The 21,599-nt window shown below is 42.9% G+C and overlaps 1 protein-coding gene across 2 annotated transcripts in view; it reads right to left on the bottom strand.

Moving 5' to 3' along the window:
• The window catches only part of LOC139327813 (neural cell adhesion molecule 2-like), a 282,545-nt gene that overhangs the window by 43,412 nt on the left and 217,534 nt on the right, over positions 1-21,599 (bottom strand). For both annotated transcript variants that reach the window (XM_070957814.1, XM_070957815.1), the window contains exons 7-11: positions 17,124-17,293; positions 11,845-11,990; positions 3,584-3,734; positions 885-1,072; positions 147-243 (exon numbers count right to left, since the gene is read on the bottom strand). In XM_070957814.1, the coding sequence (XP_070813915.1) occupies positions 147-243; positions 885-1,072; positions 3,584-3,734; positions 11,845-11,990; positions 17,124-17,293 (752 nt within the window). The remainder of the gene's footprint in view (positions 1-146; positions 244-884; positions 1,073-3,583; positions 3,735-11,844; positions 11,991-17,123; positions 17,294-21,599) is intronic.

Below are 21,599 nucleotides of genomic sequence, written 5' to 3'. Positions count from 1 at the left end.
AAGCAGTTGAACAGTTAAGAGTTACTGTGAGAGCAGTGATTCAAAAGGTGTGGGATCCCTGACTCCACACATTCTGGACTTGAAATGAAGTCACCAATCTCATTAGCCGAGGTAAAGGGGCCACACAATAGCGGATGCACACTCACCTGCCTGGGCCAGAATGAACTCCTGGTATCGAACGCCAATGTTGTTCCTGGCTGTGCAGTTGTAGCGGCCAAAGTCCCTGTCCGACATCGGAGTCACCTAGAACCGGAAAAACCCTCATGTTTAAACAAGTTAAATGACTTATTAAAATTATATATATATATATATATGATACTGTCTCTGCCTCTGTGGACAACTGAGGTGAAAGTTCTTCTGTGCTGCTCACAGAAGTGAAAAATCACTTTTAAAGCAGCACTAATCATTATTAAAGGTGTTATGAAAGGTGTTGCTTGTAACCTCACAGGTGAACATGTTGGAGCATTTAGCAGGTAAAAAGCCAGATATTTTTCTCATTTTCTCTCATCTCTCTCATTTTTCAAAACTGACATTGCACCGTATCTGCTTGGGGCACAAACAGGCAGCTGCTTGCTCACACGTTCGCCATATTAACTTTTTCTGAAGATGTCATAATATGTGTTAATGCAAGCAGCACCCTCCGGGACGAGAAAATGTGCAAGTGCCAAAACTTGCAGCTCCTAAAATGGCCAATTGAGGCTGGCTCCAAAAATGAGTCAATCCCCATGGACCCCCATGTTAAAATGGCCAACTCAGCAGCAGAAATTAACATGTTTACAGCTTCTCAGTCTTTCAGCACTAACTGTTTCAGCATTAGCAATGCTAAGTAACGTGTGAGCTTTCTCCTGCTCTTAACCTGACCAAAGACACAGTTCTGGACTCACCTCCAGCACAGACTTGCCCTCTGCGCTGTGTACCCGCGTGTTGGCAGTTCCCTCTGCAGAGATGGTGAAGCGCTCTCTCCTCCACAGCATGGTGGCAGGAGGGTTGGACATCACATCACAGCTTATGTTCACTGGGTTTCCCTCCCACGAGTAAAAGATGGTGTGGTTGGTCAGGAACTTTGGAATATCTGTCCCAAACATAGAGATGTTATCTCTCTCACTTGTCTCATTCAGATGGCAAATCAGCCTTTTGCTTCACCCAGGCCTGAATTACTAAAAGCAGAACGGTTGGTGTGTCTGGAATTTGTGGCAGCCAATTAAACACTCAAATCAAAGGTGAAGCTGAGCTGGATGATCAAAGACATGAAAATGACTTGCTGAGGCTTAACCCAAACGTTCCTCAAATGGAAAAGAAAAAGCATTTCATTAAGATTTCCCAAACTCCCTCTGAAATGTTCAAAAGACAAACTTTAACTTAATTGAAGTCACCTCATGCTGGGGGGGGTTCCAAAACAATCACCTCCCCCAAGAATGAAAATAAAGGATGTAAACAGAAGCTCGTTTGCCCCAGCAAATAGGAAGGGCAGTAATGGACGATCGCAGTGGCGAGCTGTCTTGTGGATTTCTTTTGGCCCAGTCAGCCCAGCTCAGTCGGAGAGGCATTATGGTTGTTTTATGCTCGCTTGCAGGATTCCATTAAAGAGATTGATGCCTGGCTCCCTGTCACAGCCGAGGACGCGTTATCCCCCTGCAGCCTGCAGTGACTTAGTAAATGAGTTCATTAGTTCGGTGGCAACGGCTGGCTCAGCCCCGCCACACTCAAACTCACAGCCTGTGTCTCTCTGCAGAGTGGGAGTCGAGTCTGAGAGCAAGTTGTCAAGCAAAACAAGTTTACAGTATAATGACAGCAACTTTGCTTCATGGTTGGAGAGCGGGTGCATGCATGTGAGATTTGTTTTTTTCTACGAGGCTGCCGTCAAACTTTTTCCAAAATGTCAACCTTTCAAGAACTATGCAAAACAGCTTCTGAAGGGAATCCATGAACCCAAGAGTCACCTCAGCCAGAGGAGGAGAAAATTGCTTTCCACATGACATCAGAGATGCAGTTTTCATTTTTTTTTGCTCGCTGTCTCTCTGAATATATTTATTTGTCTGCCCTCTCTCTTTGTTGTTCCTCTGAGCTTCAAGGTGGAAACGCAGCAACAACAAAAAAAAAATCTAAATAAAAAAAAAAGCACCTCCCATTGGTCTCGTTCGGGAAACAGAGCCGCTCTCATAATGAAGCTAATCATTCCGAGGCCAAAATGGAGATCTTTGCTTCAGAGCTCATTAGGCACGGGATAGGCCGCCCCAAATAACCCCAAACAACCAGCACTCCAGCACTGGGGAGTGGGTGCGCTCATCGGGAAGTAGGGGAACTGTCAGAGGGGGGAAAAGAAAGATGATGCATGATATCCTCGCGTTAATTAACCCATCTGAAGGCTGTGTGCGCTGTGCAGTGGATGCAGGGGTTTTGAGGGGGTGAGCTGTTTGTAATAATATGATGATCTCCAGAAAGAAAAACAGCCAGTGTGAAAAGAATTATTAGAGCCAAGCGTGGCTGAACTTTTGAACTCTTGACCTAAACGTGTTTATGAATCGTTTGAATCAATTAAAAATGCAGTGATTTTAATGACTACATGAGCAATATATTAGGGTTTTAACAGTATGTGTGTTCGTGCTGAGCCGTCATGGTACGGTGCATGCAGCCACACACAGACTACATGGTAGGGGTCTTCATAAGCCAACCCAAACCCGAGGACCCAACGCTGATCCGGGACCTCTGGAGTTTCCCCCGGATGTTAGCACAACAAGCTGAGTGATGGGTGTGCGAGTCAGTCACACTGTGGCGAGCACAAAGCAAACTTCAGAGCTGGAAGAGTCGCCCGCGTCCTTTAAATGAGCTGGTTGGGAAGGATCCCTGTCAGTTACAACAGCTCTGGAGAGAGAGAGCTGTGGATAAGACGCGAGCGATGTGTCGTCGCTTCACTGTTGCACGATACACAAATGCTTAAATCCAGCCAAGGTGGAAATAATTGAAACACTCTTCCGAATACCAAGATTTTTGTCTCTCTTTGACATTTGCACTACTGTCCTCTCCATTTGGTTTCTTTTTCCCTGACTGTACTGAACTCACACTGAACCACAGCTCTTAAACCGGGCCATGAACACCCCTATAATATATACTGTATATACAATTTAATTTAGTACATTATAATCAGTGATTTCATTCCAAAATTAATTAATCCATTCGATGCAGCTGTGGTTATTTGCCAGAAAAATCCTGAAATATTGCCCAGTTGATGAAAATAAATTTGTGATGGGTAGCATTGAGTGCATATTTTCAATATGTGGAAACATGGTCTTATATATCGCTTTAAATCTAGAGCTTTAACTCAGCTGAGGAACAATCCCACAGTGATGGTGAGGTGGTGTATTTATTTCATGACTCGCCGGCATCCGCCATTGATGAGGGTTTGATAACTGCACATAATGTTAATACAAGTCTGCAGCACAACCACACAGGTGTTTTCACTTACCCTGCCTGATTAGACCTCTGCTCAGGACAGTGTGTGCAGCCTAATTAGCAGGAATAATAGGAAACAGCTGTGTGAATGTGCAGCGCCTCGATGAACCGATCAGACAACAAACATACTCACACTCAATGTCCAGGAACATGCTCTTCTGATGACCTCCGATCCTGCTGAGCGCCTCGCAGTCGAACCGACCCAAATCGGTGAGCCTCACGCCGCTGATCGTCAACACCGACTTGCCGTGACGGCCGCGGACTTCAAAACGACCGTCCTGACTCTGAAGACACAAACACATCCATATGCAACTTACAGTAACCTGCAGTGCCATATCACATAACATATGTCGCATTCTCAAAGCAGATGTTCTTCTGTTATGACACCAAGCAAGATTCTATCTGTGAGGTTTATTTGTGGACAGTCATCGGTAATACAGAATTGGCATTCAGGTCCCTATAATTTTCAACCCGTTAGTGCCCTTAATGAGAGGTTTGCTGTGTGAAATTCTGAACTAAAACAACGGCAAATGCATAATTTCTGAGCAGAAAGAGCGGCTAACCAGACCGACGCGGGGTGCTGACAGGAGGGGATTGATTATAGCTCTTATGCATAATATGGCTGGCAATTTACTTGTGATGCTATATTTAAAGGAAAAGCCACACTCACACTTGTGATCGTGTAAAGCTGGAGAAATGGCTGGTGGATTGAGATGCGAACAGGGGGACACAAAGCAAAAATCACGCCAAGGAATCTGAAAGGGGAAGACCTGCCGCGTCGCCGAAGTCATTTCCAGAAAGTTCCTCGGCTAACTTTGCACTCGCGTCTGAATGACGGCCCCTTGATCCATTTTGACCCCACTTGCAGGCGACGGTCACTTGTCACACAGAGCCAGGGTTAATGCAATAAGCTGTCAATTTATTACAAGGTCATTACATCTATATGAAGACAGATGGTATCAATTTGAAGCGACGGGTCAATTACAGCAGACGAGGCTATCATTCCAGTAATCGACATTCGCTCGTAATGAGAAAAAACACCCGAGGAGCATCCTTGTTGCAGACACGACACGGCTGTAGCCCCCAGATTGTTACCTAAAAGATAACCTGTGTCACTCCCAAGAAACTACTTTTCAGAGGTCCTGCCCATGATGCATTTGCAAGTTTTTTTGTGACTGGAAGAGGATTTGAAGGTCAGATACAGAAATGGAACAATGTCACTTTTATCTCAAACTTTAGCCCTTTTTGTTCGAGATCGCCTTCGCAAAGCCCTAAATCAGAGTTACGTCAGTCAATCAAATGAACGCCGGCCACGGATGTTTTTGTTTGCATCATTATCCACATAAATGTGTAATGAAGAAGCTGGTCTGGCATTCTCTTTTGGCAGACAAGGCATGAATAGGAAACACAGTTTTAGTTGAGCTCTTCTTATTATTCATAGAGTCTGAGAGCGCCGTAGGGTATTTTCAATATAAGCACCCATCAAACAGCACATGGCATACATTATGGTGGCAATCTGTCCCAGGCTCTCGAAGCCTTTGCGAACAAAAAGACATGGCTATCGAATGCAGCGGCGACATATCATGATTACGCTATCATCGCCAGGTGATGCTGAAATGGATCGGCTTATATAATCTGAGACACTTGTGCGCACGCTGGAGCTGCTCACTGCGGGAAAATGAGGTCCTATTACGATAAGACTGCTGACATGAGATGTTTTATGAAGAGTGGACACACACACACACACACACTGCACAGAAGCTTTGTGGCTACAGAACAAGTTACGCACAAAGGCCTGTATACAATTGATCCTGATCATGACTTTTTGATTACTAAATGCATCCATCTGTCTGATAAACTTCTTCCTTTTGCCTTCTAATTAGTCAATTGAAGCAACTTTAATAGAGTAAAAAGAGAAGCTATTTAGCTCACGGCCTGAGAGTTAATGTAGGACTGTACTCAATTTAGCGTTGTGAGTTTGTTCCTAATAAAGGAATTAGAACTAAAAAAAAAAAACTATAATAAAAAGCTGAGAGTCAAAGCAGGCTCCAGTAAGCCTATTAAGCAAAGGGATATCCCACAATGCTTTGAGAGGGTTGCAATTAGCATCTTGTTGGTGTGTTTTTGCAGCATCCTTGGTGATTGTGCTGATTCTTTAAAGTGTCATGTTTTGTTTCACTTCCTGTCCTGTGACGGCAGAGAAGCTCCACCTGTCCCTCCACCCACTCATGTATTCAGTCTGCGTGCTTCCCCTCTTTCAGTTGTCAGGTTTCTCACTGTCTATGTGTGCACCATCTTGGATGTCTGTGTTTTAGTTTCCATCTCTTTAAGTATGCGCTGTTCGCGCTGGTTCTTATTTCCCCCCAGCTGCGCTTGCTGTATATACAGGAGGGTGTTGCCGCAGGAAATCTAACCATCATTTTTTTTTTGATATTTTCTTTTTATTTGGAAAAGCAAATATTTACATTTTCATTTACAACTTTCCTTCCTTCCCCGGACCACTAAAATATCTTTTCCTTTGGTTTGACCACCCCATTCCACTTGATAATTAGATGGGGGTAGTTTCAGAAAGTCCAAGTGTCTTTTCCATGTTGCTCTTCCAAGATATTTTTGAGTCTTTCAAGTAACTATATTCAATGAACAGAACCGGGCGAGCTCACATCCTGAGGCCTCCCAGTTTCACATTCAGTGAAAACAAATAAAAAAAAAAAAAATCTTCAAAAATTCTTATACAAGTGGTACCCACAAAAGTATTTTAAATGAAGAATGGATTGTCACAAAGTACAAATAACGTCAAGTGAAATCAGATCTTACAGGTTTTGTATAGGCAGTCCATTTGGACCAAATCCGATAAAACTTTTCTCTCTGTACTCTTAAAGAAAATGACAATTTTTCCATAATGTAAATTTCATAAACTATATCCATCCATTCCTCGATGGTGGGTGATTCTACCTTAAGCCATTTTCTAGTAATAGTTTTTTTACTAGCCGCCAATAGTACACAAAACAATTTTCTATCATTCTTGTTCCAATTATGAAAGTCAATGTCTCCCAGATACATAGATTCATAATTGAAGGTAATATTCCTCCCCATTACATTTGTTATATGTTTATGAATTTCTTCCCAAAATTCCCTAATAACCCGGCAGTCCCAAAAAATATGGAAATGATTGGCTCCACTAGTGCCACATAGTCTCCAACAAAAGTCTGCATTACCCTGATGTCGTTTCTGAATGGGTGTAATAAAAAATCTCACAATGTTCTTCCAACAGAACTCACGCCATATGTTTGACCCTGTTGACCTCCACTGTAGCTGACATATTCTTTCCCAACTCTCCCTAACCATCATTTTATGATCAAAATTTTTATCTTCCAGGAAAGAACCGGGGTTAAGGTGAGTTCATGTCATGTACTGTCGGCATTACTGTACTACCAGTCCTGACTTGTAAATAAGTGCAGCAAAGTTGGAATTAAGAGTTTGAAACTGATACACCTGACTGAGTGCTGAGTTTGTTGGAGAAGCAAATGGTTTCCTGCTGAGGAAAAAGTACGAAGGGACCATCTACAGAAGCAGAGGGAATTCACCAAAGCTACCTGAGGTGAGGCAGGCATGGGAGGATCTGAACAATGTGGCCTCTAATTAGCAGGAAAATACTGCCCCGACGACTTTAGAGCAAGTATGTAGAAGTATTTTCTACTCCTACAAGAGCGCCGGCCTTGAAAATGATGGAAACTTGCATGGACACACAAGACAGAGCCACAGGTATTTAAAGGTGACGAGTAGATCGCTGCCACTCTCACATCTGTATGCTAAGTATGCTGCTGGGGGCAGCATCCTGTCAGCTTGCTTGGCACGAAGACTGTAAACAAAGGAAAAAAAGCTAAGCAAAGGTAACAAAAGCTGCCCGCCAGCACCTCCAAAGATTGATAATTACCTCGTTATATCTTGTTTGTTTATTCTTGTTGTCACCCTCCTGTCACCCAGCAGGTCAGTAATGGCACATAATCCCTTGTAAAACCGCAACTTGTTCATTTTGAAGTGTCGGCGGGAGGATTTCTTTTGTACGTTTGGACGACAACTTGTCCGATAATGTGAATGCTTGTAAGCAATTTATTGAAATGACACACAGTTTCGCAGCAGACTCTAAAAGGAAGGAAAACTGATATTTATTCACATGAAAATAATTATTTTGTCGAAGCGGTTGCCTTTCTTCTGCTTTTTTAAGTTGCGTCTACACTGATGAGTTCCTGTGTGTGTCTGTATTCCCATCTGCTTATGCATATTTGCATATTCATAAGCAAGCCTGTGATATAGGATTGCAGATGTGTGTGCACATTCTACAAACCTCCTCCATAGATTTCCCTGGTAAATCAATGCACATCCAGGCCCTTCTAATGCCCTCCTGTCACCCCCCCGCCTCCGCTAATACTCATTATGTGTCTAAGCCTCATAAGCCTCGGCCGTGAGGGCCCCTCTTCTGAATCACACTCTCTTTATGTTGTCACTCGTAGACTGCTTCAGCATTATCCTGTTTAGAATTGCTTATCTCTGCTCTTATCGGGGCTATACTATCAACCAATGAGGTGAAGCGGCTTTTAGAGGCTTGGTTCTGGTCTCATTGTGCTGCCACTGCACACTTTGCTTGTTTGCCTCGCCAGCTGAGGTCAATGGGATTGGGAGAGTGTGTGTTGAATAGGAACGCTGAGGAATGGGGGGGGATGAGAGGGGGAGAGAGAGAGGAAATCTTCCAGGAGGGAGCTTCTGAGTCAGGAAATTACTCGCGAACCCCCACTCCCCTCCCTCGCCAAACTGACAGGGTCTGTCTAGAGACGAACTCAGCCCCTAAAGCGCAGCCTGTTTGATATGCAGCTCAGTCGAACGACGAGGCCAGCGGCCAAAACGTGAACACAACAGCGAGTCACATGCACGACGGCGGACGCACGCATGTTCCCGCAACCGCGCGCCCGCTCACACATACTGTCGACACGTGAGCGGCAGCCAACATGACAGCACAGAGATAAAAGGCGAAGGCACGTGGAAGATGAGGGAAGAGAGGAAGTCCTGGAGATGAGAGGAGACACAGGTAGGCAAAAGGAAGGCAGAAATATATGAAGTCCTGTCCCTATCTGATCCACATGACCTCAAACAATGAGAACGCGCCTTCGCGGCGAACATGTGAAGCCTGATCTCGAATGCAATCTCTCAAATGGGATTATGGAGACTGTTCCTGTGTTACTTCAGTCCAAATGCTGGAGAATTCAGATATTAAAAATGTCAGCAGTAAATGTCAGCGAGGCTGGAAACTCACTGGAGTCTAATTCTGCCAAGCACTGCTTATTCCACCAGTTTGGCGTAGGGGCTGAACACAGGCTGGTCATATTTGCACCACTTTAATGGTTCCTGTACTACCTCAAGCAACAACAAAATGACATTTAATAATGGCTCTCAGGTTCAAAGGCATGGAGGCCAATGCGGGGTTTCAGAGAGGAAGCAGCATCAAGTCTTCAGCCAAACAACTATTATCCATTTTTGAGTGTATTCTGCAGTGTGTACACTGCGTTTGTGACCACATACTGAATGGGAAAACAAAAATGATAATGCCAGCGGGCATGAGAGCTTTTATCCACTTCCAAGGCTGACTTCTGAATAGTTGAGGAAAAGGTTAAAAAGCTTTCCAGAAGCTGAAGTCCGTTGAATCACAGACAAGCAAGCAAGAGTACAGACTTTTAATGTCAGCAGCTCTTTAGCTCCGGGTGTTTCGCATGAATGGACCAGAGGCTGCGGTGCAGTTTGCTAACCTCGCTCACGAGCGAAACAATACCAGAGGAGTGAAACAATACCCCGACTCAAATCCTACCTCGGCTCATAATTAAATTCCAAGAACTGCATCCCATTATGTTCTCTTACTGAGGGTCAAGGTGTCAGTTGACAAAGAATGAGAAAAATGGGAGCAACATTGTGGAGTGAGTAAAACTAAGCCCTTTGAAGCTTAATGTCTCTCAACAAGAGAGGAGCGTGTGCAGGCTGGATATGCAGATTGGAGAGCAAATTGAGAGAGGAACATCCTGCCTTAAACCTAAATGACTACGGCCATCCATCACGCCTTGTGCTGCACAAGCTGTGTTTGTCTTTGCGTATGTTTAGGTGTGTTGGTTTGCACTACACATTTCCATAATTGCATTTGCTGTGGGAAGAGAAGCACTTACTCTCATTTTCGGCTGTGATTTATCAACCCGAGCGATTCGAGCCAATGCACACATTCATTTATCTCCGCGGTGACCTTTTTTCCCGAGCAAAAGAACGGCTGCCATCTTTGTTTTTTCGTTTTTTTTTTTTTTTTTTTGAAACCGCTTCTGCGAAAGCTTCAGCCCCTCGCCTGAGAAGCTGTGATGGAAAGTGCATATGATTTTGACACTGATGGCAGCTCATTCAAGAATAATTACTTTTCCAGGAAAACGCGGCTGCACCTCATTCAATTTCTGATTTGCGAGGCCGTTCTTATGGAAGTGAATAATGGATGCTGAGAAAGAAACGCACAACAGGAGCTTAGTATCTTTTCAATATCTTAAGTTGGATTACATAAAATGTCGGCGAGTCAAGGGGGGGTACAAACCAAAGTGCAAACTGAAAGTATGAACGTTTGCCCTGAAAACTTCAAGGTCCTTGCTGCTTCTTTGTGCTGAGGGCTAATCAAAATAAATGCGTGCGCTGATTTCCCTTGAGATAATAATCTCGGCAAAGTCGAGGGATTTAAGCGCTCCTTGTAAAAAAACATGGACCAAGGTGAATGTGCGTGTTTTGTTTGAGGGCAGCTTTGATATTATAAGAGTCTTTGAGGCTCATCAGTAATAGAAAGGAAAAGCAAATGCAGTGTACAAGTAGGCTTTTGGCTTGCTGTATATAACATGAGCTCTACACTCAAAGAGGATAATCATGAACTCTTGAATATAAATATCATCAACACCTGCCTTGAAAATAGGCCCTGAGCAGCCCTGCTAGCTATAAATGACTCTAATTGCAACAATTCATGTATGGCAGATGGGACTGATTATGTCTGTTTTTATTTTGATGAGGACATATACCAGTAATTACCTGTTAATGTCGGCTATTTCTTTTAATGCACAACCAAACTCCAATTTTCCTGACATAAATATAAACAGTGACATGTTAACGCTCACTATAAGAACAGAACCAGAGGGAAAACCATCTCACATGTGCTGTTGTTTTCATAGAACATCCGTTTTTGTCACGTTAAAGCTGGAACTCCGGCTCATCTCCTGCGAGTTGAGGTCATTTTAGGACGCCTTTGTGCTTTCTGAAACCCTTCAAAACCTCATTTGTGAAGCTCAAGAACAACCAGTCTGAAAACAGGGCCGCATTTCAAAGTCATTTAAAGTTGACATTTGGCAAATACAAGGTTTTCACTGGAGAGTAATGGCAGCACTGTCGTGTTCAGAGTCATATTTCAAACTATGCACAAACAGCCCGCTGCTATCCACTGACTATAATCTCATCACGCTGCTAAATACAGCAGGTTGGAGCTCAGAATAGATGAAATGCAATATGACACGAACAATACTGCAAGTTCTGCAAGATAATATTCACACTGTTCATTGGCCCATGCTGGATAATCAAACTTTGAAACTGGGAAATATGTTTTTTGCTGGTGAACAGGTGTGTCACTCAGGACACTTAAATACCAGAAACATCAGCTCAGTGTAGATGGCACACTGTCATCACGTCTCCACTGGAAACAGCAACATATCACTGCTGCGTTCACGTGCGCGTGTTGCGTTTTACTGCCGTAGATGTTTCGGGTTAAGCTCATTTGATCTACTTTACATGCTGTTGGCTAGTTTAATCTACAGCTTTGGAGCGTCGCTGTGTGAGCTGCACGTTTACATGTTTGTGACGATGGATTTTCCAGCTCATCCGAGAGCCTGTTCATCTCAAGAATGGGAGAATTCTCTCAGTCGACAAAGGAACGCTTAATACTTCAGTTTATCAGGAACGTTCAAATTCAAATGACCAAATCTGGAATTGCATGGTTTTCACTAGCCAGGAAGGGTATGGAAATACACCTTTTCAGGCTTCTTAAAATGTAACGTTATCCCTTAGATTAGTGTGTTTTGTAGATTAAAGGATGTTGATGATGTTCTTTCCACTTCGATGGTAATTTTCATGCTAGTCTTCTTTTTTTTTTTCATCTGACTGAAATCTAATATGCTTTCAAGCTAAATGGATGAATTTTCTTCCCTTTGTGATCTACAGTACACTTGCTTTGTAAATTACGTCCTATGTGCACAACCTTACATGTAGCCCTTGCCAGCACTGTATGATGATGCACACACACACGCACACACACAGCCAGATGGACTTTCTGGCAGTTTCTACCTTGTCTCCGTCCACGAAGGTCTGCCCGTCGTTGGCTCTCCTCCAGGAAATGTCGGGCAGAGGCTCGCCGTCAGCCACACAGGAGATCATGGCGGCGCTGCCCTCTACGGCTGTCACGTTTTTCAGCTGGGTGATATGGGGCTGGACTGGAGGCCGCAGAGGACGGGGGGGGAGGACGCGGAAAAATAGAGAAGAATAAAAAGAGATAAGTGAGTAAAGAAGAGTAGATTGAAAGGCGGGGGAGAAGGTGTGAGGGAGGACCGGGTAAGTAAAAGGAGGAGCGGCAGAGAAACTGTCACAGATCTAAGTCATAAAGGAGGGCACATCAAGGCTATACCACGAGGTTTAAATACAGAGCTGATGCATGACTTTGGTGCTGACAGTCCAGGCCAAGATCATTTATACACTGCAGTTGTACTCTATAGTTTGGGCACAGAGTGTCTTCTGGCCTATTTTGTGCACATTGTCCTAGATGACAACACCAAAAACTGACTTTGCGAAAGTTTTAAAGCACAAAACATATCAAAACCACCTCACCTTCAGTATGCTATTTTTTTGGGTTTTAAATAAATATAGATTTTTATGGTCCGGAGTGAATGGCTTTTGACGCCGAGCGAGCACCGGGATGAGTGCTGCAGAGCGTTCTGTTGCCGGCTGCCCCCCTCCCTCGCCTCCTCCTGATAAGATGCTCTAAGCAAGCCCTGAAACACCATGCATGTCAAGGGCAGAGAGCATGTCACATGAATCATGGATTTGCTCCTTCCCCCCCCCACACACTGCACTGAAGTCCTTAACAGGGTACTTGCAAAGTAGCATGGCATAAAATCTGAAAGGAAAAGGGAAGTGAACAGAAAATAGTGACTACTGTATTGAAGGCTTTTAACATCGCCCAGGGGGGGATCTGAGGAGTGTTTGGCAATTTCACATGGCTTCACCTCAGGGTGGAGGATCCATCTCTAGGGATTATGGGAGCTTGTGGAAACGTGGGGTCACACAAACATACGAACGGGCATAGAGACAAAACTACACCTGCAGGAATCTTCAGTGTTTTAAGAACAGAGACTTATCTAACCACAATATTCAAAGCTGAGTGAACAGAAACTGAACCTATTCCTAACTCTAACCTTAAACACTGAACTCTTGAATGCTATCAGAGTGTAAGCTAACTTTAGCGGCAAGACAAACACATTTGCAAATAAAGGTGCATAATTTCACTGCAGCTGACTTTGAATATCATCTCGAAACAACTGTCGCTGTCAATCTTTCTTGATAACAGTGCCACAATGTGCCTGGCTCTGTTTTACATCAAGATGAAAGGGAGCTGCAGCGGGAACAAGTGAAATTATCCCGACCTGTTGGTAGAGGGTTTTTCTTACTGTGAGGAAAAGAAGCTCTAATGAGACTAAATGACTTGTTAAGATGATTTTTGCAGAGAGGAAGATGTGAGGAGCACTTATGATGATCATCCACATCTATTAAACCTCAGAAATGCACACTTTCACTCAATCATACAACATGAATACACACTAAGAGCCCCATGCATGCACAGATAAAACCGCTCCTAGTCCTGAGACCGGTCTGAACCAGCCCTCCATCATCACCTTATCTGCAGCTGTTTTGCTCCAGATGCCCTTCATCATGCAAATATTAAATGGAATATGTCTCATTTATCAAGCAAAACCCACTCTGCAGGGAACATTATTAATAAGGCATTAATAATAGGGCATTGAAAACATTTCAACTCCAAATGAGAGATAACTGAGAAGCATTTGTGTGCTGAAAGATAAAAATCCAGAATTAATTTGACCTTCCAGGTTTGAAGTATTTATTGCACAGCGGAGTTTATTCTTTTCAGTTCGATGTGGAAGTTTCTTTTTTTACCCAGCGTAATTAAAAACAGGAATATTTTACTCTCGCATTCGCTAACAACTATAATTACACTTGATTATATTAATTATAGGTATTGTAATAATTAAACTTGTAAATGTTGTATTTAAATCCTTCTGAGTGTCAGTCCTGCATAAAAATCAGGCTTAATCTCGCTCTCACCCTGTGAAAGTCTTTAATGGTGGCAGAACGTGACATAATGACACAGCTCAGCTTTTTGACACCAGAAATAAATACAGTTTCGGTGCAGTTTGTCTCCTTGTTGGCTTGTGACAGACTCAGGAAGAGTATGATTAATGTTACATTAGCATTTTTTAGCTGTTTGTAGACTATAAATGCAGGAAAAGGCCCAGTTTCTTCTGCAGCTGTACAGCATTATAGCAATATCTGACATTACATAAAGCTCTTATCCCGCACATTGACAGGTAGCAGAAAACAAAATATGCTACCAACTGTTCTGATAATGATTATGTGTGTATTTGTTGTCTCAGCTCTACAGATCCACAAAGCAAATGTCAGCATAGATTCTCTCCTGCCATCTCTGGTGCCACTTTGTAACTCCACAAACTTTAGCGGGTTTCACAGAAAATCCACCATCAGACTCGATGGATTACAGCTATTTTGTGACGAAAAAGTGATGTAATTGACTGTTTTTGCTGTCTAGTCTGCTTATATTTTCCATAAGTGAACAGTGCATTATGTGTTTCGACTCAACAAAAAGAAAAAAAAATGGAAAGAGAACTGTCCAGCCAACTTGTATTGAAACAACCATTAAAGATGATGCAGTGTTTCACTGATTACTGACAGATCGAAAGGCAGACAGCAGAGGACCCTGACGCTCCTGTCTGCAGAGAGATGTGTATCTCTGCTTCTTCTATGATACATTTCTCCTCACATGGCTACCGCATGCCGCTGGAAATGTGTTTAGAAAGAAGCTCTTTTAGTAAAACCTGACATTTACTGTTGATGCCTCAGATAGCTGGAAAATCACCTGCTGTCAAACTGCTGTTTGTTTTTTACATTTAGGCAATTCTCTGCAGAAATAATGGAAAATACACCGCCCAAAAAATATATTTGCTGCTGTGTCACAAATGTGTAAATGGTAGATTTTCCAATGAATGAATATTTACCAGGACTGAGCGCATGTAGCCATGCTACCTCCTCTGTGAGGCTTTAACCAAGCACTGCAGTGCTTTGAGCTAACATAAGCATGCTAACATGCTCACACTGCTGAGATGCTGATGGATAGCAGGTATCATGTTTGCCATGATCATCATGTTAGTTTAGGCTGTTAGCTTGCTAATTGGCTAACTAAGCTAACAGCTAATTACAAGCCGTGCCTCGTGCCATTCATCTCGAGCTGAGGCTGACAGTCATAAACGAAAGAATTGTTGAGATATTTCAGTCTGGGCCAAAGTGGCGGACCAGCCGGCAATCTCTCGAGCCAGATTGCTAGCACACCTAAGAAGTAACCGAGATACTGTATGCAATGGAGCTATTTCTGGATTTATTTCTTGTGGCAACAAATGGCGCAGAGCCTAAAAACAAGACGAGTTGAGAGTACCTGGTGGGACTAACGCTGGCATTTCCAGCTGGAGGGCTGCTCTGGTGACTCTACAAAGCAGCCAGACGGCACACTGTGGTGATTGTGCACCCCCAGATGTGAAAGCGTTTGAGTGTATGAATGTGAAACAGGAACGAATAGGCTTCAAGCAATTAATCGACACAATACCCCGTTTGTGGCAACACATGGTCATGGGTGTACGTGTAGAAAACCCATCTGGGAAAATGAATATCCAGCAGCTGCTGAGGCTTTTGCAACAATTCATTCCCCATCCTCTGCTGTGAAATGCTAACTCGTCTCTTCAAGATATATATTCTCCTTTTCCTTCCCTCCTGAATCACACCTTCCTTTGTCACATCTTTCAGCTCATTTTGTGCTGAGAATCATATCGCCTTGGCTCACTTTGTCACCTATCAGGACTTAATCATATATTTGAGACATTTACTGCATCGACTGTTGAAGCTTTAGTGTAATGTTTGTGATTGTAGAGCTTTATCAAGACATTAGTATTAAAACATTCGGCTGTGATCATGAGTTAATAGCATTCAGCAAATGAGAGTATCGGCCAGAGTGAAATGTGAGCTAAACTGTATTGGACATGGAGGGAGGTCAAAGCTTTTCTTTTGTGGTAATAATGAAAAACTATAGTGGAAAAATGGCTGACGTTAAATATGAACCACTGAACCTCACAGTGTGCTGCAGCGCCTAAACATGAATGGAGAACACACACCCACCTGCACACACGCCTTGTTTAACTTAAACACCCTGCAATCCTCCCGCCGGTGCTGTCAGGGGTAATAAAACTAACTTACAACTGCGTTTCTCCACCGCACAGTGAAAAGCAGAACTCCTCCCTCGCTCTTAACTCCTTCATTTAAATGTGCATTTTGAAGAACAAGCGCTTCTCACATCTTGAAAGGATGTTGATGACTCGAGCACAAATCTCCATACATTTTCATGAGCGGACTGCGCGCTATCAGAGTGATCTGTGAGGAAATAGCCGGCAGGTTTATGAAAATAGAAATAGAAATTTTTTTATTAGGAGGACAGTAAATGAAATATGAAGCGATAAATGAAATATTTCCTTTCAGCCGGGATATATCATATTGATGCAGTAGTTATTGTGGTGGGCTGAGGGCCATATTTAGGCATTTGTGATTTTGAAAAACAGTTTTTTATGGAATGGATTTTGTGGAGGTCCTTAAAATAAAGCTTTATGGATCAATATAAAACACAGTTCACTGTCATGGGCAATGCTATAACACTTAAAAGCTTTGGAGGAGCATAAAATGCCAAATAATGTGAAATGAAAACAAACTTTTTAACAACCGGAAGCGACAACATTTAAACCTCCTCCGTTTTTGTAGCTTCCTCTTGGATGCACGCTCACATTCTGACACTGGGTCGTGATGTTTCTAACACAAAGGTTAAATCCTTCACATAATGTGTCAAATATAAGAATTTCTATGATCCTAGAAAAAGAAAACGATTGTTGTGTCTTTAGCATTCAGCTTTCAGGTTTTATGTCAGCGGAGATCCAGATTGAAAACCCCCAGCCCTGCAGCAGTGCTGGGGGCTGCATTGATGGGGTCATGTTGGTTAAGATACTGGCGAAGCAATGAAATATGAACAAAGTAATGCATTTTAAAGCTCATCAAATGGCAAAACACTGCACAGCTGTTCATAAAATTCAACCAGGAATGTGCGTTCGCCTCATTAGCGCTTTGTTTTCTAACCTGAAACTAAAAAAAATAAGGTAACGACCACTGACTTCCGGTTCGGTCTGTCTGATTGTGAGCCTCGATTCACTGTCTGCCAACATCCTTACCAAACACTTTGAGGAAGAGCTCCCTTTCCTGAGATCCTGCCTTGTTGGTGGCCTTGCATGTGTAGGCACCCCCGTCGCCCTGTCGGATGTTGCGGATGGTCAACATGCTGCGGCCACCTTCCAGCCTGTTGAAAATGTACTGCTCCGACGGCTCCAGCTGCTGCCCTTTCCTGCACAAATCAAGAACAGAAGCGCACATCACATCATGAGCGATGGGAGAAAAATACGGCAACAAACTAACGCCTGACAGCGACGCCCACAAAATTCACACTGCAGCACACCTTTGATGTTACACAGGTGTAATCTTAGCACTTTGGATATCAACTGATCCCATAAAAGGCAGGCTAAGTGCAGACAGCTTGACTTTGAAGCTATTTCTATCTATAGCTCGTAAACAGGCAAGAACATGACAGCACTTTTTATAGAAACCCTTTCAAATAACATAAAAGTCTTGTTTTAGATAGACATACTATAATTGAAATAACTATAGTTCAATGAATCATTTGTAGAGTGTCATCAAAATTCTTCAAACACGACCACTTCTCAAACTCTGTCGTGTAGAAAAATATCATCTTCTTATTCTTAGTCAATGTTGTGAGTCTCATCTGAGCTCACTTTGTGTTGTTGTGTACATTCTGTTATGGGCTGCAGCACTCGCTAAATGACTCTGGTGTGGTGTGGAATACTGTGCTGACTTAATGTCTTTCCTTATTGGACTCTGTGGGGAAATTAGTCAGAAAAAAAAAGCCAGAGCTAAATTGATCCATGTCTATATTTAAGCTTCATAGCAGAAGAATAATGGTGTGAAGCAGGTTGGCAGTCTCTCCCACTTGTTTATTTACTGCAGCTTAACCAGCCATGTAATCTGCACCGTCTCTTTTTAAACTTATTTGGACAAACTCACGGGGGAAGCACACTTAAAATAAAGGAAAGAATGCCTTTAAACACCTCAAAAGATGCTTGAATGGTTCATTCATGCTGCACGGATCAATATATTTCGATCAACAATTGGTAAAATGACTACGTGAAAGGGGCTACTCACGATAGCTGACAAAATAGGCAACGGCTTCCAAACATGTTAGCCTTTACAAGGTGTTAATTTTGTTGTGTGCCGAAGATACATGGAAACAGATTGTAACTGATAATGGTAAATATATTAAGGACATTAGAGGTAAATTCACTCAATATAAAATTCTACACCGGTACTACTGGACACCATGTAAGCTTTTCAGAGTAGGACTAGTAAGTACACATTCATACATCTCATATGGGAATGTTCTATTGTGAATTTGTCTACTGAAATTCTTAGAGGCATGGGTAGGAATATCCTTGCCATTATCCCCACGTTTATGCCTTCTGGGAGATAAAACAGAAATTCCAAAACTGACCAAAAGCACTCGTTCAGTTTTGATGGTTGGGACAACCTCAGCTGCCAGCATTATTCTGAGATATTGGAAAGCACCCACTATCCCAACATTTAAGGAGTGGAAAGCTTTGATGAGTCAAACAGCATCATGTGACATTATGGTGACGGGAAAAAGGGCAAGGGACTTCTAGTTCTAGGAAGCTGGGGTTACTTTATGGACTACCTGACCTCTAACAAATAGGCTGAATGTAAAACTCTTACTATGGGGCCTCTGTACATATATTCTGGACAATTTTGTTAACATGATTGTTTTGTCTGATTTGTCTATACCTCTGTGTTTTTCCATTTCCTTTGTTTTTCATTTTCCTCTCTTCTTCTCTTAACCAGGAACACCTAACCACTTTGTTACTTTGTAGTCTGACCTTGCTTTGAATGTAAGCTGTACTATATAAGCTAAGGGCGGGAGCACATTACACCAGTTTTAAAAATGCTGCATTGGCTCCCCGTGCGTTTCAGGATAGATTTTAAGGTTCTTTTATTAGTTTTCAAATGTCTTAATGGTCTCGGGCCTTCTTATTTATCTGACCTACTTTTACCCTATCAACCCTCGTGGACCCTGAGGTCCTCCGGCACTGGCCTCTTAACCATACCAAAAGTAAGAACTAAAACACACGGGGAGGCGGCTTTTAACTATTATGGCCCCTGATTGTGAAACAGCCTGCCGGAGAACCTCAGGGCCGCAGAGAGCGTTGATGTTTTTAAAAAGAGGCTCAAGACCCACCTTTTTAATCAGGCTTTTACTTGATTTGCTTGATTTATCTCATTCCTTTAATCAGGCTTCTTATCATATCATATTTAATCTTTATTTGTATCTTATTTTAGTTGCATGTTTTAACGACATGTTTACTTACTATTTATTTAATTTACTCATTTTATTTCATTCAATGTTTATGTCTTGTCCCTTGGTTTTTAGCTCCAGTGTTCCCTCATGGTTTTTAGCTGCGGCGTTTCCTCATGGGGGCCCCCCACACTGGGAGTTGCTCTTGGTCTACTGATGGCTCTGGCCTGGATGGCTGGAGGCTTCTACACCTTGGTGTGGGGCCCCCTGTCTGCCTGGGTCGGGGTGGTCTCGGGTGGCGCTCCCTAGTCATGGGCCGGGGGCCCTCTCAGTGTGGATGGCCCCCTAAGGTGGCTTATTCCCTGCCTTGTCCATATGGGTGTACGGGTGTGTGTGTGTGTGTGCGTATGTGCGTGTCTGTGACTCCCTGTATGTCTATATATGTCTCTATGTATTTATGGGGGTGGGAGGGCTGGGTTTTCTTTTCTTTTCTTTTCTTTTCTTTTCTTTTCTTTTCTTTTCTTTTCTTTTTTCCTTGTCTTTTTTACTGTTTTTAGCCTCTGTGAGGCACTTTGTGTTGCTTTTAAGTATGAAAAGTGCCATATAAATGAAGTTTGATTTGATATGTATCATGTGTTTCTAAATAAAAAACTTGAATTACAAAAAAATATATTGTTGTGTGCCACGTGCATCGTTCAGTGCAACGTTAAACTGATGGGCAGATAAAACGGTATCCGTGAACCAATCTCATTTGTAAAACAAGCAGAGAAATGTGCTATATTATCCAAAAGGTGAACGATCCTAAGATAGAAGCAGAGGTGAGCAAAGATATTCTCGGACTCAAACAGTGGAAAGTCTGGAGGTTAGAGATGCGGGCTTGTGTTGTGGCTGCGAGATAAGTGGTTTGAACCCCCGGAGCAGCTGTAGGAATCCAGGCACCATGAATAAGTAATGTTCCTCCTCTCCCTTAACAGCTGCAGTCTGTGTGTCCTTGAGCAAGGCACTTAACCTGCAGCTGCTTCAGCGACCAGAGGTGGTTGGACTGGGCAGCTCCTCAGGTGAGTGTAGTAGAAAGAAATTTTGAAAAATAAAATCGTTGTGGCTTCGGACAAAAGAATAGCAACAAAACAATGGAGCTGATGTGATGCTTATGGGTCGCAGCTTTGATAGCGATATTATCATTAATCCACCCAGGTACTATTTTAACCCTGAAATACGAAGCACAGGCCTGAAAACACATTCTCATTTTATCTGTTCTTTCAATATGCATGATGATGCCCTCAATCTCAAATGGGCACCATGTTTTTCGACCTCATAAACTACTGTGTAAATTGAATTCAAAAGCAATGAGAACACAAAGCTTAGAATAATGTATACCGCTGAATAGGTTTACTTCCCTGTATGGTCTTAGGCTATACAGCCAAGTGTGTGAATGAAAAAAAAAATCATATTATTTTGGTGAGTTCAAATGTGCACATTTCGAGACTCAGATGCAAACACACACAAATGCAGTAATACTGCGTATGCAGGCCCGAGCACCTGCCTCACTATACTGCAGGAGAAGTGAGAGGGAGGATAATTGAAAGTCAACGGAGGAAACACCAAAGCCAAGTAATAATAACTGTGGCGAGCCAAAGAGGAAATGAAGAGAGGCCTCATCGTTGGGATGGACAGTGCAGGATGGGCTGCAGCACTGAATGTCATTATACTGACTGACTGCTGACAGGTAGTCCATTACCCAAGATGCACAGAGGATGAGGCGAAACCTCGCAGTGACAGGAAATGCAACTGGGGAGGCTGGAGGACGCTGGGAGGGGTGACATCAAAAGGAAAAGTAAATTGGGTTGTGATTGTTGTTCGTGCTTAAGCCGATTCTTTTGTTGTGATGCGCGCATTTTAATTCTGTGCTGCCGGGCTGACCCGCAGGATTTGTTGACCTGGGAAATGAAGGAAGAAAACATTTGACTGTCAGTGGACACCGCCAAGTTTAAGATCAGTGTTGACGTACACATGAAGTGATCAAAGTGAGAAGCCTGTGAACAGAGTTTCCTTTTAGGTTTAGTTTTGGTAGAATGGTGTACCAAAAGTTAACACCATGCCATTAACAGCCATTCATAACGCTGATGATAACTGCTCCAATTTCATGCCTTCATGCATTTTCATTGATCTGTAGCAAGCTAATCTTTTCAGAAAACTGCTGGAGAGTCCAAAACAGAGGAAGCTATCATAGCTTAGCCGTGTTGCACCAACCAGTTTCGTGCAACCCTTCACT

This window comes from Chaetodon trifascialis, chromosome 24 (assembly GCF_039877785.1).
Source record: "Chaetodon trifascialis isolate fChaTrf1 chromosome 24, fChaTrf1.hap1, whole genome shotgun sequence".
In the NCBI taxonomy this organism is placed as follows: Eukaryota; Metazoa; Chordata; class Actinopteri; order Chaetodontiformes; family Chaetodontidae; genus Chaetodon; species Chaetodon trifascialis.
Note: the sequence above shows the minus strand (reverse complement) of the source record. Positions and strands in the feature narration are given on the sequence as shown.